Source organism: Cetorhinus maximus, chromosome 2, assembly GCF_964194155.1.
Source record: "Cetorhinus maximus chromosome 2, sCetMax3.hap1.1, whole genome shotgun sequence".
Taxonomy (NCBI): domain Eukaryota; kingdom Metazoa; phylum Chordata; class Chondrichthyes; order Lamniformes; family Cetorhinidae; genus Cetorhinus; species Cetorhinus maximus.
Genome location: NC_135880.1, coordinates 112,324,010 through 112,341,635, shown reverse-complemented (window position 1 = coordinate 112,341,635; position 17,626 = coordinate 112,324,010). Strand labels below are relative to the sequence as shown.

General features: G+C 41.0%; 1 protein-coding gene across 2 annotated transcripts in view; it reads left to right on the top strand.

The window, feature by feature from the left end:
• LOC144696773 (hippocampus abundant transcript 1 protein-like) overlaps positions 1-17,626 on the top strand; it is a 125,076-nt gene that overhangs the window by 72,499 nt on the left and 34,951 nt on the right. For both annotated transcript variants that reach the window (XM_078568503.1, XM_078568494.1), the window contains exons 4-6: positions 782-909; positions 1,829-1,943; positions 17,195-17,413. In XM_078568503.1, the coding sequence (XP_078424629.1) occupies positions 782-909; positions 1,829-1,943; positions 17,195-17,413 (462 nt within the window). The remainder of the gene's footprint in view (positions 1-781; positions 910-1,828; positions 1,944-17,194; positions 17,414-17,626) is intronic.

Genomic DNA, 17,626 nt, shown 5'->3' with positions numbered 1-17,626 from the left:
GGCACTTGCCAAATTTATTGCTTTCGCTCCAGAGGATTTTCTTCTCTATCTACAGCTTGCCAAAACAACAGCAATGTGTACTGTACCATGGTGGATGTTGTGGTCTTTTATAATATTGTTAAAAGATGCCTTTGAATTTTGACTCTTAGAGTCTTTCCACTTTGAAAATGATATTTAATTACAATGCCATATTCCTTGTTGACAATGCAGTGCTTCAAGCATGTTAGATTACTTGCATTTACTTCAAAATCTGACTTGCTGAAATGAACTTGCAGAATTGAAAATGCTAGACCTGTAGGCACCATTTTGGCAAGTGATAAAAGAAAACCAGTGTGATTCGACAGCTAGGTTGCATTATTTGGTGGCAATGCAACTCCACTGTGTTAAACATACTTATGCTGCATAAATTAGCTGTTTAGTGCTTTAAGCAGGTTGAAAATTAAAATACAAGAAAGTGTTGTGCTATAATGCATAATTTCAAATTCATATCTTTCCACCTGCATTCTGGATGTGTATGTGCATGAAGAGAAGTAATGTTACTCATTAGGCCAAATTATATAAGCAGTATGCATTGAAGAGCTGGGTAAAAGAAAGACAGTCGTTGAAACCTTATTTCTGGCAATTGAATCTCAGGAGCTCTAATTCTGTTTTAGTGAAGAATTGCAGATTTTGGCTTCATCCCTTGTGCTGAAACCATCTTGATACCTGTGTTTATTGTAGTAATGTATAAATTGCCTGCTCTGCTGCAGTTTGGTCTAATTTTATGTTTTCTCTTTTTTAGGGTTTTTTATCATTTATGAGTGCTCCGCTAATAGGTGCTTTGTCTGACGTGTGGGGGAGGAGATCGTTTCTCTTGCTGACAGTGTTGTTCACTTGTGTCCCAATTCCTTTAATGAGGATAAGTCCATGGTAAGGATTGTAGGTTAGAATGGTGGAATCATAGTGTTCATATGTAAACAGCTGACAGTGAAGAGGAGGGACAGAGGTGCAACAACATACTTCTATAATACATTTTGACTATCTTGCTATTTTAATAAACTGAGAATGGAGTAATAACTATCCTGGAAATAAAATAAATCATTGTGTGGACCAATTTGCGTTGTGTTTCAGATAGCATTGAGACTGTGTGCTGCACGTCAGATAAGTGAGCAGTGAGATAGTGTTTTAATAAAAATAGCATTTGAGGTGAGATGGAAGGAGGAGAGGACGGTATTAAAAATTTGGAGCTCAGTTTGTAAATAGTGCATCTGATCCCCAGGTTTTATCTTTTTCCTGACTGGTACAATCTACTTGGACCTTAATTCTTTCCTTTTCAGGTCAGCAGGAAACCCAAATCTTTGTAATCTGAAAACACCTTTAATTTCAAAGCAATTTTGGAAGGAGCAAATAATGATTAGAAAATAATCAAAATACTCATCTGTCTTCGCAAAATTTATGCTAAAAGGCATCCACGTGCATCCTTAGTTGCATCATCAGTGCCTTGTGCCTACTCGACTGTTTAGTACACGATGCAGTTGGCTGGAGCATTGCTATGTATTAATTCTCCCTGTCAAACTATGATGGAGTGGTTTCTACACGAAATGAGATCTGGCTGAGTGTATTTCCAAAAGAACCGTCAAATGCCAATACCGCTGATTCTAGGTTCAACTCTAATTTTCAAATTATTTTTCGAGAGAGAAGTTTTGACTTAATCTTAAATTCAAAAAAATTACATGGACAAGTACATCTTAAGATTTGAAACAAAAGTAAAAATGCTAATTTTAATTTATATTAGAAGTATAATTTGTTTTGATCCTTTCCTCACTCTTGTTTCTACTTGTTTTTGTAGGTGGTATTTTGCTGTTATTTCAGTGTCTGGAGTTTTTGCAGTGACTTTTTCAGTAATATTTGCATATGTAGCTGACATTACTCAAGAACACGAGAGGATTACAGCATATGGGCTGGTATGAAAGAAGTTTTATACTTATGAAACTTGCAGTTTTTGTGTTTCTTTTTGATTTGCCTTTGTGAGTCTATTTTTTTCTCAATGTTTACACCTCTTCGTTCTTCCATCTTCTCTTTTGATAGATTCCTGACTCCAATCCTTGTTGGGGATATCTGTTTTAATAAACCGAACCATAACTGTCCTTGGCTGAGTGCCAGGTGGTACACTATACTACAGGGCTAGATTTTCATTTTCCTCCTTGACAGTCTTACCTGAGCCTGTAATCTTGTCCCCTGGAAAATTAACAGCAGGCTTTAGCATTGGGGTTCTAAAACTGGCTTCCAAATTAAAGACCAAACTAGTGGTTTAGTGGGTAGAACTTTCTCATCTGTGTAAGAAGACAGTGAATCATAATCCAGGCTGACACTTCGTAGCACTCTCACTTCTGTTGGAAATGCCATCTTATAGATGAGACATTGACTACCTTTTCAGCTGGATGTAAAAAATCCCCCAACACCATTTTGAAGAAGAGTAGGCAAATTCTTCCCAAGACCTGACCAATCTTTGTTCCTCAACTAGTAACACTAAAACAGATTACCTGTTATCCCATTGCTGTCATGCTGCCTGTTGTGTTTTCTACAATGCAGCAGTAACTATACTTCAAAAGGCTGAAAGGCACCCTGAACTGTCTTGAAGTTGTGAGAGGTGCTCTATAAATGCGGTTCTTTACCTGTCAAGCCCACAGTTTTTCTTCAAACTAGCCTCTTGGTATAGTCAAGTACTGTATCCGGTTGATATGTATTGATTTGGGATCCCACTGCTGTTTCATATTTGAACCTTAACTGAAATATGCCCATCTAAATGCTTGCAGATCTTATAAAAGTATCTATAAAATTTACAGAATTGTGAAATAAGCTGCTGTGTTTTCTCCCCCTGCAGTGTTTTATTCTGGATAATTCCTCATTTTTAAGTGGTGGCAAGGAGAAAGGAAATTTAGTTTATTTTCCATTACTTTCTGGTAGCCTGAAAGGTGCATTGTTTAGCATTGTTATATATATATATATTTTTTTAAAAATCCATACATGCTCAATCAAGTATGATGGACAGTTGCTATTTGTTAAAACCACTCCATTCTTTGGAATATTGCACTCTGCAGGAGCTTTGTGGAAAAAAGATTGTAATTCTACAGATATGTCCTTGGACTCAATGCAAAGGGCAATTTCCACAGGCAAAAGTGTGACTTACACCAGGTAACCTGGGAGTGCTGAACAGTAACTCAATTTACAGTTGCTGTATATACTGATAACTGGGACATTCTGAATTTGTGGAAGACAATAAATGCAAGCCCTTATCTAGGTTTATCAGGAAGTACAATTTAACAGAAGCAAAAGTAAATGCAGAATGATACGCCAGTTGATTTTACATATTTGGTATCTGTTAAAGCAATAGCCATTAAAGTCTCTGTCAGTTCTTTTCAATTCTTTAAGCTACCTGCTTTCTTGATGAAACTCTCTTATGTGAGAAAGACAAAATGAGTCCTTTGCCTCGTGGCTAAACAGTGATAGGGAAATAGTTATTATTTTATTAGAAACAATTATTTTCTCTCTGAATCCTGAGCTGAGATGAAGGAAGATCAAAAGATTTATCTTTTACAATTAAATGAAATTGAGAGTATGGGCATATAAAGTGGGCCCAACAGCATTTTGAGTTTATAAATTAGAAGCTTAAGAGTGCAGGAGCGAATAAATAATACATTTGTAGAAAATATTGTTAAATCACAGTGCTGTAGGGAGCTTTGGATGACCCTTTACAAAAAGAACTTTAAAGTTATAGGGATTCTCCAAGATAACACAAAGGATAAGAAGCTATAATAATGAGACTTGAGATGCTGAGGCTGTTTTCTACTAAGGAAAGATTTTTTAGTTTTTTTTAAAAAAAGAGTTTAGGTAGAAGAAAAGACTATTTCCTCTGCGAAACCTATGACAAGGGAGTCATTCATTTAAACTATTTATTGTAAGCAAGGAGAGAGACTAGAAGAAATTTCTTTACTGAAGATAGTTGTTGGAGCATGGAACAGGGAGTGGTTGAGGCAGAGACCATTGAATACTTTAAAGGAAAATTGAATAATACCTGAAGCAGAGGAAGATGTTGGGCAACAAGGAGGATGGACGGCAGTGAAATGAGATTTCGATTATTTTAGCAAGCTACCAGCATAGCGAGATGCCCCAAATGACAGATAACGTAAGAAGTAGGAGCAGGAATAGGCTACTTGGCCCTAGAGACTGTTCCACCATTCAATAAGATTAGGGCTTATCTAATTGTAGCCTTAACTCCATTTTCCCACTGGCCTTCCATAGCCCTATACTTCATTCTGTACTGTAAACTGCTATGGTTCTAAGTAAAACTGTCCATCACAAATAGGTTTCAGAGAGGCATACAAACTGCAGGCAGGCTATCTTGACAATCTTTACACCTATGAAATAAAGCAATTCTTGAGTGTGAAATAAAAACCATGGACAGATGTAATCAATTAATGATTCCAGTGATTCAATATTAGCTACTTTGAACTTCTAGGTGAACTTTGTATCTTAAAACCCATTCACATTTAAGGTAATTGGCAAAAGAAGCAATGGCAAAATGAGGAAAACTTAATCATGCAAAAAGTGGTTAGGATTGGCGACATTAGAAACTTTTTCACACAGCAAGTGGTGAGTTTCTCCCTACCTGCTCTTGTCTAAACGCCACGTGATTTCAATCAAATCTCCTCTTACCTTCTGTTCTTTCAGGAGAGCAACATAGCTTCTCCAATCTATACATATAACTGAAGTCCCTCACCCCTGGAACCATTCTCGTAATCTTTTCTGCACCCTGCCTAAAGTCTTCCCTAAAGTATAGTGTCCAGAATTTGAGTCCTGTTGAGGCTGAACCAATGTTTTTATAGGTTCACCAGAACTTTGCCTCTATTTAAAAAAACCCAGGTTCCCATATGCATTATTAACCATTTCTCAGCCAGCCCTGCCACCTTCAATGATTTGTGCACAAATACCTCCAGGTCCTTCTGCTCCTGCAACCCCTTAAGAATTGTATCCTTTATTTTATGTTGTCTCTCATTTTTTCCCCCTACCAAAATGAATTACTTCACACTTCTCTGCATTAAATTTCATCTGACACATGTTCGCCTATCCACCAACTTGCCTATCCCATTGAAATCTATCAGTACCCTCTTCGCAGCTCTCAGTACTTCCAAGTTCTGTTTCATCTGCAAATTTTGAAATTGTGCCCTGTACACCCAGGTCTCTATTGATATATATTAAGAAAAGCAGTGGCCCTGGTACCGACCCCCCACTATATTCCCTTTTCTAGTCCGAAACACAACTGTTCACTACTACTATTTCTGGTCACTCAGCCAACTTTTGTATCCGTGTTGCCACTGTCCAATTCCCATAAAGAAATATGAAAACCATGGATTTTTAGGATTTCAAGAAGAGGTCAAGCTGTAACAACAGGAAAACTGTCCTTTGGCAACCAGAATTTAACTGGCTTAGCTCCAGGTGTCAGAAAATAATATTATTCCTGCACCTTGGAATGGTATTTGCCATGCATCCAGTGTGCTTAGCCTCAGCATTGGATCAGTGGGAGTATTCTAACTCAATTGTAGTAGTACCTCATCATGTTTCCACCCAAGGTGAGTTTACTCCCATACTTCCCTATTGGGTCACAGAAACAGCGGATGGGGTTGCAAGCTCTCCCACCTTCGACTGCATCTCACACTGGCACCAAAGTCCACAGGGCATCCAGCCCCGCCCTTGCCCTGCTTGTTACTCAGCCTCTTTCTGATGTGGGGCAGAGGGGAGCGATAGGATCTAGCAGGTGGGCAGAGAGGCTTCATAAACACTGTTTAGGCCCCAAACATCAAATAAGAAACTACCAGTCCCATATTTGCACTGAGTGTGGCAGCAGCTGTGGAGCTTCTTTCGGGGAAGACCCAGTTTAACAGCTGCCATCTTTATATGGGGGCAGGGTATAGCAGGGCACTTGTGTGGCTGTCCTGGGTCAGGAAGCAGGAGAGGGGCTTCAGGTACTGAGGAATAGAGAACTTGGTTGAACCTACATAAGTGTATGAAATAACATTTTTATGAAGTACTTTAAAACAAAGATTTTCATATTTATATGATGTTTTATATGTTGACCTACAAGACAAGAACTTTATATGCTGAATGTTCCAATGTTGCTTTCTTGCTGTTTTGAGTTTGTTGGCATCTGGGGCCACATTAATTTCAAGTGTTAAAATGGGGTCACATTGGGAAAAATAGCTTGGGAAGCACTGGTTTACTTGGTATAAATTTTTCTGCCCATAATTACTGAGGAATGCTTGCAGGGAGTGTAATACATTGCCAGCCTTGAGTTCCCTTTGAGTACTTCAAACTCCTTTCACTTGGAACCCTTACTCAGATGAAAATTTCATCTTTTCAGTTTGGTTTGGGTTCAGCTCCAGTCCCAGAGATGTTTCCACTGTATGAGGTAGTTCTGTTGTAATCGCTTCAATTTGATAAAATAAGCTACTTTTTAGTTATTTTTGGCGAAAAGGTGAAAAAGGTGCTGATAAGAAGAGCCTACTTGAAAGTCTGGCCTTCAGCTCGCAATTTTGGGGCCAACTGATCATTACCATTATTTAAACTTTCCCACAGGTGCTAAAACAGACACCTGCAGATTTAGCACTCAGGCTGTTTGGCAGCACTATTTGCAGCCCCCATGCCCCCACCTACACTGAAGGTGTGCAGTGCACTGGGTGACGCACAACGGAATGTTTCAGGCTGGTTCAGGAGCCAAGGGAGAGCGCACGCAGGTTCTCAGTTACAGCCCTGAAGGTCCCAATGGAGGAATTTCATAGGAGGAGGGGTGTGTACATGATAGAGGAGGATTGCTATGAATAAGTCTAAATAATAAAAGTAGATCAATCACCTGGTACCAACCTTGGCACCGGACATGACAGGCAAATTCAGGTCAATCGACCCTGCAAATTTTTCTCTTAAGATATGGGGACAAGTGCTAAAATTGGAAGAGTTGCCCCAGAGACTAGTCAAACAAGAGCCTGGCATAATGCTACTCAGAATCATCCTTTCAGTCAAAGCCTCCATCATGATCCCTGGCTATGCCCTGTTCCATTGGGAAGGCAGACCCAGCAGAGGTGACAGCACAATGGTATACAATTGGGAGAGACTGGCCCTGGGAGTCCGCAGCATTGACTGTGCACCCCATGACATCTCATAGCTTCAGGTCAAATGTGGGCAAGGAAACCTCCTGATTACCACCCTCGGGTGATGAATCAGTACTCCACCACTTGGGAAAAGCACTGAGGGCAACAAAGGCACAGAATGTACTCTGGGTGGGAGACTTAAATATCCATCACCAAGAGAAGCTCAGTAATATCACTACTGACCAAGCTGACCATGTCCTGAAGGACATAGCTGCCACACTGGGCTTGTGACAGGCGGTGAGAGAATCAACATGAGGGTAAAACCTGGAAAAACTCAACAGGTCTGACAGCATCTGCGGAGAGGAACACAGTTAATGTTTCGAGTCCGTATGACTCTTCAACAGAACTAAGTAAGAACTCTTTTCTATTTTTACTTAGTTCTGTTAAAGAGTCATACGGACTCGAAATGTTAACTGTGTTCCTCTCCGCAGATGCTGCCAGACCTGCTGAGTTTTTCCAGGTATTTTTATTTTTGTTCTGGATTTCCAGCATCCGCAGTTTTTTGCTTTTATCTGAGGGTAAAACCTACTTGACTTAATCCTTAATAATCTGCCTGTCCCAGATATTATTGGTGGGAGTGACCACTGCACATTCCACGTGGAGATGAAGTCCTGTCTTCACGCTGAGGCCACCCTCCATTCATGTTCAGTGTTCACCGTGCTCCATTGGGGCACTACCACTGTGCTAAATGGGATTGATTCAGAACACATCTAGCAGCTCAAAATTGGGCATCCATGAATTGTATCCATCACAATCTGTAACCTCATGGCCCAGCATATTCCCCATTCTGCCATGACCATCAAGCCAGGGTATCAGCAGTGATTCAATGAGAAGTACAAAAATGTATCTAAAAATAAGATGCCAACCTGGTGAAGCTATAACACAGGACATGCATGCTAAACAGTAGAAGCAGCATATTATAGATAGAATTTAGTGACCCTGCAACTAGGTTAAAGCTCTGCAGTCCAGTCACTTCCAGTCATGAATAATGGTGGACATTTAAACAGCTGATGGGGGGAGGACGCTCCATGGACACCCCTGCCCTCCTGATGGCGGAGCCCAGCCTGAGTGCAAAAGACCAGGCTGAAACATTTGCAACCATCTTCATTCAGAAGTGCTGAGTGGATAATACATCTCAGCCTCTTCCAGAGGTCTCTGACATCACAGATGCTGGTCTTCATGCAACTCAGTGCGCTCCACATGATATTAAGAAATGGCTAAGTGCATTGGATGCAGCAAAGGCTGAGCCCTAGCAGCATTGGCTACTGTGCCTCTAGGCAAGCTGTTTCAGCACACCTGCAAAACTGTCATCAACCTGATAAAGATGAAAATTGCTCGTAATAAATGTGTATGTATGATATTTACATTTCATATGTACACTTACATACACACACACACTTTATGTTGCATCGTCCTCAGTGTCAGTATCAGTGTCCACTCTCAGGCCAGCATCCCCATAATCAAGGCAATAGTTATGGCTAATCAGCTACATTGGGCGGGCCACATCGTCCATGTCTGACACATGACTCTCAAAACAAGCTCTCAAGCTTTGTCATGGCAAGCAGTTACCAGGATGGCAGAGGAAATGTTTCAGGAACATTCTCAAAGTCTCATTGAAAAGATGCAACATCCCCACCAACCTGTGGAGAATCTCTTGCTCACAACCACCCAAACTGGAGAAGCATCTACAAAGTGTCAACCATTCTGAACATCTCTGACAGGCCCAGGTGGAGGCCAAGCACAAACAGCAGAAGGAGCACATCAAAACCTGAGTATTCCACCCACCCACCTCATCAAACACTACCTGTCCCACCTGTGGCAGTGTGTGTGGATTCAGAATTAACTTTTTAGTCACCCCAGGACCCACAATCCCAGAGTGGGAAAAAGTAATCCTCAGCCCTGAGGGACTGCCTAAGAAGAAGATATTGCATCGTGTAGGCAGATATTATCTTACTCTTTATAGTCATGTGCAGATTTAGCTTAGATAAAGACTGATTTATGGTGGGGGAGCTATGTTGATTTAATAATGTTTGTCGTGCAAGCACTAACATATTAAATAAAATGCTAGGAGTCATTCCACACACTCCCACTTTTGTATCAGTTTCATCTCATGCTGTGAAACAGAAATTTAATCTTGCTGAAAAGAGACACGTTGCCAGCTTTTCGTCTTGCACTCATCAGGACCAATGCAAAAATGCCAAATTTCAAATGGTCACAACAAGTTATACGAGAGAAAAGAGTGCAGATTGGTTGGCTAGTCTATCCTGGTGTTGCCATGGAGAAATCAATGGAGAACTGTAGGCTCCCCAAGCTTCTGAGTAATTCAAAAAAGGCACAGGCTTGAATATATTCCTTGTGTTTACACAGAATGGGTCTTTGTATATGCATGTATGTTACTTCTAGCAAGCATGTTATGAGCTCAACTGATTATCTTAAGTTGGTTGTTAGTGTAGCTATTAGCGCACTCAGGATTGTTCACCAAGCACTGCCCAATCGTGAAATCCCATCTAACTGTAATTTGTTATGGGCTTTGCAAGCGTGGCGTGGTTAAGTAGAGTCTGTACTTTGCCCATTACCAACAGAAATTTGATCCATAACTGTGTCTTGGTATAGCATAGTTATGGACCCTGCGTATATTTTGTCAAACTAGATTTTCTGAACCAATGCACTGTACACCGTTTATGCTGTTCGGTATTTAAAGCAATTCTCTTTCACAAAAAGTGATTTAGCAAGATGCCTGAATCTGCTCTTGGGTATTTCTAGGTTAACTCTTGGATATCTTTGGATCTTATAATAAACCTTACCTAAGTTTTTTGCTTAATGTTTTGCCCCGTCCTTCTGCATCCAAATTATGAGAGTTCTTTTGACCCTATTTGGTGTGTACAACAACCTTTTAAATAATGTTGTAATTGTTACTGATGTTAAACTGGGCACTGGAAGTCTGTAGTTTAACATTTCATTGAAAGGATGACTGATTTGTTCAGTGTTTGTAAAATGAAATACTACACTGACAACTTGGTGATGTGTGGAAAGAAAGTGGATCATTGGCTATATTTCAAAAGCTGGAAGATGGGCAAGAGGAGCAGTATATTTTCTGATCCTCCAATTAGCTGTTTAAACAATTTGAGTCTGCACTGAGGTTAAAAATAATAACTGTAGCTGCGATTTCTGGTCCTTTGCAGCTTCACTACTTTTTGTCATGAAGCTATTAATGTATATAACGTTATTGGAAATTACTTTTCTTTAAAATAGAGGGTTAGTCTGTAGGTGTGTCTTAACTGAATTAAAACCAGCTAGTCTGGGTGCTTTGATGTGTACTAGTTTTGAGATGTAAGAGAGATAGAGTGCATTTGCATTTTGTTGAATAGAGCGTTGTAGGAAGGGAGAGAATTCTGGCACCTAGCTAGCAGAGACCAAGCATATTACAGATAAAATTGGTACTATGAAAGGGGTTTTATTGTTAGAAGAGGTGGAGTTCAAAGGGGCTGGTGATAAAATGAGAATTTACATTCAGTGAGCTGTGTTGGGTACAACAGCTTTGTGTGTGCAAGGCAGAGGCAATGTAAGATCAAAGTAGCTGTAAGCTGACAATTATCTCCACAGGAACCAAAGTGAGAAGAACCTTAATTTGAATTTGTAAAGTGAAAATGTTTTGCCTGGTGTCTGGTTAAGTCTATGTGTGCTTTTGCTTTAGTGGAGATTAGTCTGGGAATTTGTTAAAAGTTATGATAGTAATTTGTAGCCATGTGTATGTGTTTAATGTATTATAACTTAATAAAATGTTTTATTTAGTTTAATATAAAAACCTCTCGAGAACTGGTGGTCTGATTCCTGAATTTAGAGCTGCATCTCAAACATACCACTTAAAAATATGGGTCATAACATTTTCTTTGACTTGGTGTGATGAGTCTATCCTGTTTGTCATTATACATTGAGCTGTGGACTTCTGCCAAGCTAGTGGTGTTATCACTCTGCAGTTTGGCTTTGAGTAGATGGGACTCTGTGTTGTGATTTGGCTTCATATTTCTGTTCAGTATCTGCTATTGGTATTGCACAGCTTTCTCCAAGAATATAGTCATAGAGGTCTACAGCACAGAAAAAGGCCCTTTGGCCCATCGAGTCTGCGCCAGTCAAACAAGTACCTAACTATTCTAATCCCATTTTCCAGCACTAAGCCCATAGTCTTGTATGCCATGACATCGCAAGTACGCATCCAAATACTTCTTAAATATTGAGGGTTTCTGCCTCTACCACCCTTTCAGACAGTGAGTTCCAGATTCCCACCACCCGCTGGGTGAAAAAATTCTTCCTCCTGCCCCTTACCTTAAATCTATGCCCCTGGTTATTGATCCCTCCGCCAAGGGGAAAAGTTCCTTCCTGTCTATCCTCTCTATGTCCCTCATAATTTTATGCACCTCAATCATGTCCCCCTCTCAATCTCCTGTGCTCCAGGGAAAATAACCCCAGTCTATTCAATCTCTCCTCATAACTAAAACTCTCCAGCCCAGGCAACATCCTAGTAATTCTCCTCTGCACTCTAGTGTAATCACATCCTTCCTATAATGCGGATCCCAGAACTGCACGCAATACTCTAGCTGTGGCCTAACCAGCGTTTTATACAGTTCCAGCAAAACCTCCCTGTTCCTACATTCTATGTCTCGGCTAATAAAGGCAAGTATCCCATATGCCTTCTTAACCACCTTATTTACCTGTCCCGGGACCTTAAGGGACCAGTGGACATGCACACCAAGGTCCCTCTGATCCTCGGTACTTCCCAAGGTCCTTCCATTCATCATGTATTCCCGTGCCTTGTTTGTCCTGCCCAAGTGCATCACCTCACACTTATCCGGATTAAATTCCATTTGCCACTGATCAGCCCAACTCTCCAGCCCGCCTATATCCTCCTGTAATCTAAGGCTATCCTCCTCATTATTTCCACCCTACCAATTTTCGTGTCACCCGCGAACTTACTGATCAACCCTCCTACATTCAAGTCTAAATCGTTTATATATACCACAAACAGCAAGGGACCCAACACCGATCCCTGTGGAACCCCACTGGACGCAGGCATCCAGTCACAAAAACAATCCTCGACCATCACCCTCTGCCTCCTGCCACTTGGCCAATTCTGGATCCAATTTGCCAAATTGCCTTGGATCCCATAGGCTCTTACCTTTGTTCTCAGTCCCCCATATGGGACCTTATCAAAAGCCTTGCTGAAGTCCAAGTAGACTGCGTCAAATGCATTGCCTTCATCTACACACCTGGTCACCTCTTCGAAAAATTCAATCAGATTCGTCATACATGACCTCCCCTTAACAAAACCTTGTTGACTGTCCTTGATTAATCTCTGCCTCTCCAAGAGTTGATTAATTCTGTCCCTCAGAACTACTTCCAATAGTTTCCCCACCACTGAGGTTAGACTGACTGGCCTGTAGTTCCCTGGTTTATCCCTTCCTCCCTTCTTGAATAACGGTACCTGAATGGCTGTTCTCCAGTCCTCTGGCACCTCTCCTGTGGCCAGAGAGGTATTGAAAATTATTGCCAGCGCCCCTGCTGTCTCCTCCTTTTCCTCACTCAACAGCCTGGGATATATTTCATCTGGGCCTGGAGATTTATCTACTATTAAGCCTGCCAGACCACTTAGAACCTCCATTCTTTCTGTGCTAATTTCTTCAATTATATCACAGTCCTTCTGCCTGATTTCTGTACCCACGTCGTCCCTCTCACTTGTGAACACCGACACAAAGTATTCATTCAGAACCCTACCTATGTCTTCCAGCTCCACATACATAAATTGCCACTATGATCCTTAATGGGCCCTACTCTTTCCCTAGTTATCCCCTTACTCTTAATGTACTTGTAAAATAACTTTGGATTTTCCTATATTTTACCTGCCAGTGTTTGTTCATGCCCCTTTTTTGCTCTCCAAATTTCCTTTTTAAGTTCTCCCCTACACATTCTATACTCCTCTAGGACTTCCCCTGTTTTGAGCCCTCAGTATCTGCCATAAGCTTCCCTTTTTCTCTTTATCCAATCCTTTATATCCCTCGACATTCAGGGTTCCCTGGATTTGTTGGTCCCACCCTTTGTCTTTACTGGAATATGTTGGCCCTGTACTCTCCCTATTTCCTTCTTGAATGAGTCTCACTGCTCTGATGCAGATTGCTGCTCCCAGTCCACTCTGGCCAAATCATATCTGATCTTACTAAAATCGGCCATCCCCCAATTTAGAACTCTGATTTCTGGCCCATCCTTGTCCTTTTCCATAACAACCTTGAATCTAACAGAGTTATGATCACTATCTGCAAAATGCTGCCCCACTGATACCTCTACCACTTGCCTGCCTTCATTCCATAAAATTAAGTCCAGGACCGCCCCCTCTCTTGTAGGACCTTCTACGTACTGGCTTAAAAAGCTCTCCTGGATGCATTTTAAGAATTCCGCTCCCTCTGAACCTATCACACTATGACTAACCCAGTTAATGTTGGGGAAGTTGAAATCCCCCACTATTACTACCCTATTATTTTTACACTTCTCTGACATTTACCTACATATCTGCCCTTCTATTTCTCTGGCTGTTTGGGGGCCCATAGTACACTTCCAGCAATGTGATTGCTCCTTTTTTATTTCTCAATTCTATCTATATGGATTCATTGGAGGAGCCTTCTAAGATGTCATCCTTCCTTGCTGCTCTAATTGATTCCTTGATCAATATTGCGATACCCCCTCCTCTTTTATCGACCCTATATCCTGGAATATTGAGCTGCCAATCCTGTCCTCCTCTCACCCATGTCTCTGTGACAGCAATGACATCATACTTCCATGTGTTAATTTGTGCCTTCAACTCACCTGCCTTATTCATCAGACTCCTTGCATTAAAATAAATACCATCCAACCTTGCCAAACTCCCTTGTGCCTTAACTGGCCTATAATTTCTATGCCTTCCAGACTCATTTGCTCTCTCTTCTAATTTTGGCTGTGCATCTGCCCCTGCTGAACCTCCTCTCAGGATCCCATCTCCCTGCCAAGTTAGTTTAAACCTTCCCCAACAGCACTAGCAAACCTCCCCGCAAGGATGTTGGTCCCACTCCAGTTCAGGTGCAACCCGTCTATCTGCCTTGTACAGGTCCCACCGCCCCCAGAAACGGTCCTAATGTCCCATAAATCTAAAGCCCTCCCTCCTGCATCATCTATCCAGCCACGCATTCATCTGGACTAACCTCCTATTTCTACACCCACTAGCGCATGGCACCAGAAGTAATCCAGAGATTACTACCTTTGAGGTCCTGTTTTTTAATGTTTCCTAGCTCCCTAAATTCTGCTTGCAGGACCTCATCCCTCTTTCTATCTATGCCGTTGGTACCAATATGTACTATGATCTCTGGTCTGTTTGTCCTCCCCCTTTAGAATGCCCTGCAGCCGTTCAGTGACATCCTTGACCCTGGCACCAGGGAGGCAACAATACCATCCTGGAGTTACGGCTACGGCCGCAGAAATGCCTGTCTGTTCCCCTTACTATCGAGATTTTGATGAAAAGCAGTTGAGTTAAAGGCCTGCTGAGTATTTCCAGCATTTTCTGTTTTTATTTCAGATTTCCAGTTGCACAGTATTTTGCTCTTGTGCTAGTTTGCATAGATTTTTCAATCCCCTGTGGGAAACCAAATAAAATGTTACAAATAGAGATGATGGACTGGATCTTCTTGCTCCAATAAAGACGGAAACATCGAGCCATGAGGAGTATGTGCCTTTACTGAAGCCTACCTGTTTTTTCCGCCTACTTATATTAAGGGCTGGAAAAACTTATTGCGGTGTTGAACAGCAAAACTCTGTTTGATTTAGGTGTGTACTGTATACATGATGCACTGCAACAACTCGCCAAGGTTCCTTCGACAGCACCTTCCAAACTCACGACCTCTACCACCTAGAAAGACAAGGGTAGCAGATACATGGGACCACCACCACCTGCAAGTTCCCCTTCAAGCCATACACCATCCTGACTTGGAACTATATCGCCATTCCTTCACTGTCACTGGGTCAAAGCCCTGATATTCCATTCCTAATGGCACTGTGGGTGTACCTACACCACATGGACTGCAACAGTTCAAGAAGTTGGCTCACCACCACCACCTTGAGGGCAATTAAGGATGGGCAATAAATGCTGGTATAGCCAGCGATGCCCAAATCCCATGAACGATTTTTTTTAGAAAAAGCACATCACAAGCATTCATTTGTTGCACAGCGTTTAACAGAGCAACTCCATTTACAACATTTGTTTTTCTCTATTTGGAACTCATGTGTACATAACTGAAATTGTTTAACATTTTCTGCTTCAAGTGAAATCTACTGATTATTAGGGCGTATATTTTGCTCCTTTCCCTAGATTCACAGAAAAGTAGATGTGTTTAAAGGACTGTTTTCCCCATTTGCTCCTATTATTTTGGAAAGAATTTGTGAAGAGAAGAATATATTGCCTGGATCATCTGTTTCACGAACTTGTCTTGAAATATATTGGCACTTTGCATAAAGTTCTAGACGAAACAAAATGTATTCTGTACATATCAAAACTGCTGATAAAGCCCTAAAAGTTTAAATTTGCAACTCCTGATTGCACCTTAAAGAGACGATTGTGATCCAAAGATTGCATGTGCCGAGGGACAAAATAGAGAAAACTGATATACAAAATGGTCTATATTTAATGTTTTCTGGCTTTGATATTTGCATTATTAAAAGGAGCTAATGTACTACAAAAAGAGCATGCTATGTTTTATGTTTCATTGTGAAATAATTGCTAGATGATGACTTGCCTTCCTGTTGCTGTTGGCTACATACTAAGTGCAGGACCATCAGTCTTCGGAGAAGGAAACAAAAGTGATTGAAGTGTTCATGCAGCCTCAATATATCAGATGATCAGTGATCATCTAAAGAATTCAATTCTAGTAATGAGTCACCAGCATAAATTTAGCAACAATATATGGTATATAAATTTAGCAACAATATATAGTATATAAATTTAGCAACAATATATAGTATGTCGATGTTTTAAAATGGTATTGATCTGTCTGACTTGTGAACCAGCTAAGCAAAGTAACTAAAATCTTTTTACTTCATCTGTTTGTTGTCGAGCTGATTTTACAAATTTTGTTTTCCATTTTAAACAGTTTAATTCTGCAGACAAACATGTTTTCTCTCAACAAATGAAAATCACCACATAATGGGATTCCATGGCGCCATCTCTGAGAGTGGGATTTTCTGGCCCGCCCGCCCACCGCCAGGATTGTTCAGTCCCGCCGAAAGCTAATAGACTTCTGGCTGGGCCACTGAATCTCCAGTGGCGGGTCTCACCATGACAGGGCTGGAAAATCCCAGCCAAAGTGGTGTCAGCAAACTCATTTTGTGATGAAACTATGAGCTTTAGAGCAATGCAGCTTTTTATTGAGAGTCTGGCAGAATTTTTGATGAGTTGTATTCACTGAGCCATTATCAGAATTTTGGCTCCTGTTGTTATCCTCTTTGCGTCCAGTACCAAACAAATGAAGTTGGGTCAAGTTTTTAAATTGGATCTAATTCTTTGTTAGAATACCTAAGTTAGAGACATTCCCTTACTGGTCAAACTGTAGTGGGATTGATGGCCCATTTGCATGTACAGTGGTGTTTATTACATTCAGGTTCTTCGCACCTGTCCCTTTGGTGGACCAACTGTAAGGAAATACCCTGAAGCTCAAAAATAATGTGGCAGGGAAAATTTGTCTATGCTAGTAGTGTGAATGGGCTCATAGCGAATCAGCAGGCCATGTTTTCATATGCCTGGTTTTCTTGTCCATTGAAGTCAGCCGAAAGAAAAATCGGGCACAGTATGGGGCAGGCTTCCAATTTCATTATGAACCTGTTTGCAATTTTATTCCCTCTGCCTGTGGAGGTTGCTTATTTTGTTTTTGGGCATGTTCACATTTTAATTATTAATATGTTAATAATCTTGCAAGTAAAACCTTTTTTATTTCCTCCTCCTCTAGGTATCAGCAACTTTTGCAGCAAGCTTGGTAACCAGTCCTGCCATTGGTGCTTATCTTTCAAGTAAATATGGTGATAACCTTGTGGTGCTCGTAGCCACTGTGATTGCTGCATTGGACATCTGCTTCATTTTAGTAGCTGTGCCCGAATCTCTACCTGAGAAGGTTCGACCAGCTTCACGAGGATCACCTTTCTCATGGGAGCAAGCGGACCCTTTTTCTGTAAGCGTTCAATGATCTGTATTTGGGCTGTAATTACCAGAATGCATGATTTGTGGCTGTAGTGTTTAGTAAGTCATACCTATATAAAGGTTCATACTGCTACGCATGTCTTAACTTGCACCAAGTCCTGTTATCCATCACTTCTGTGCTCATTGACCTACATCGGCTCGTGATTAAGCAATGCCAGAATTTTAAAATTCTTATGCTTGTTTT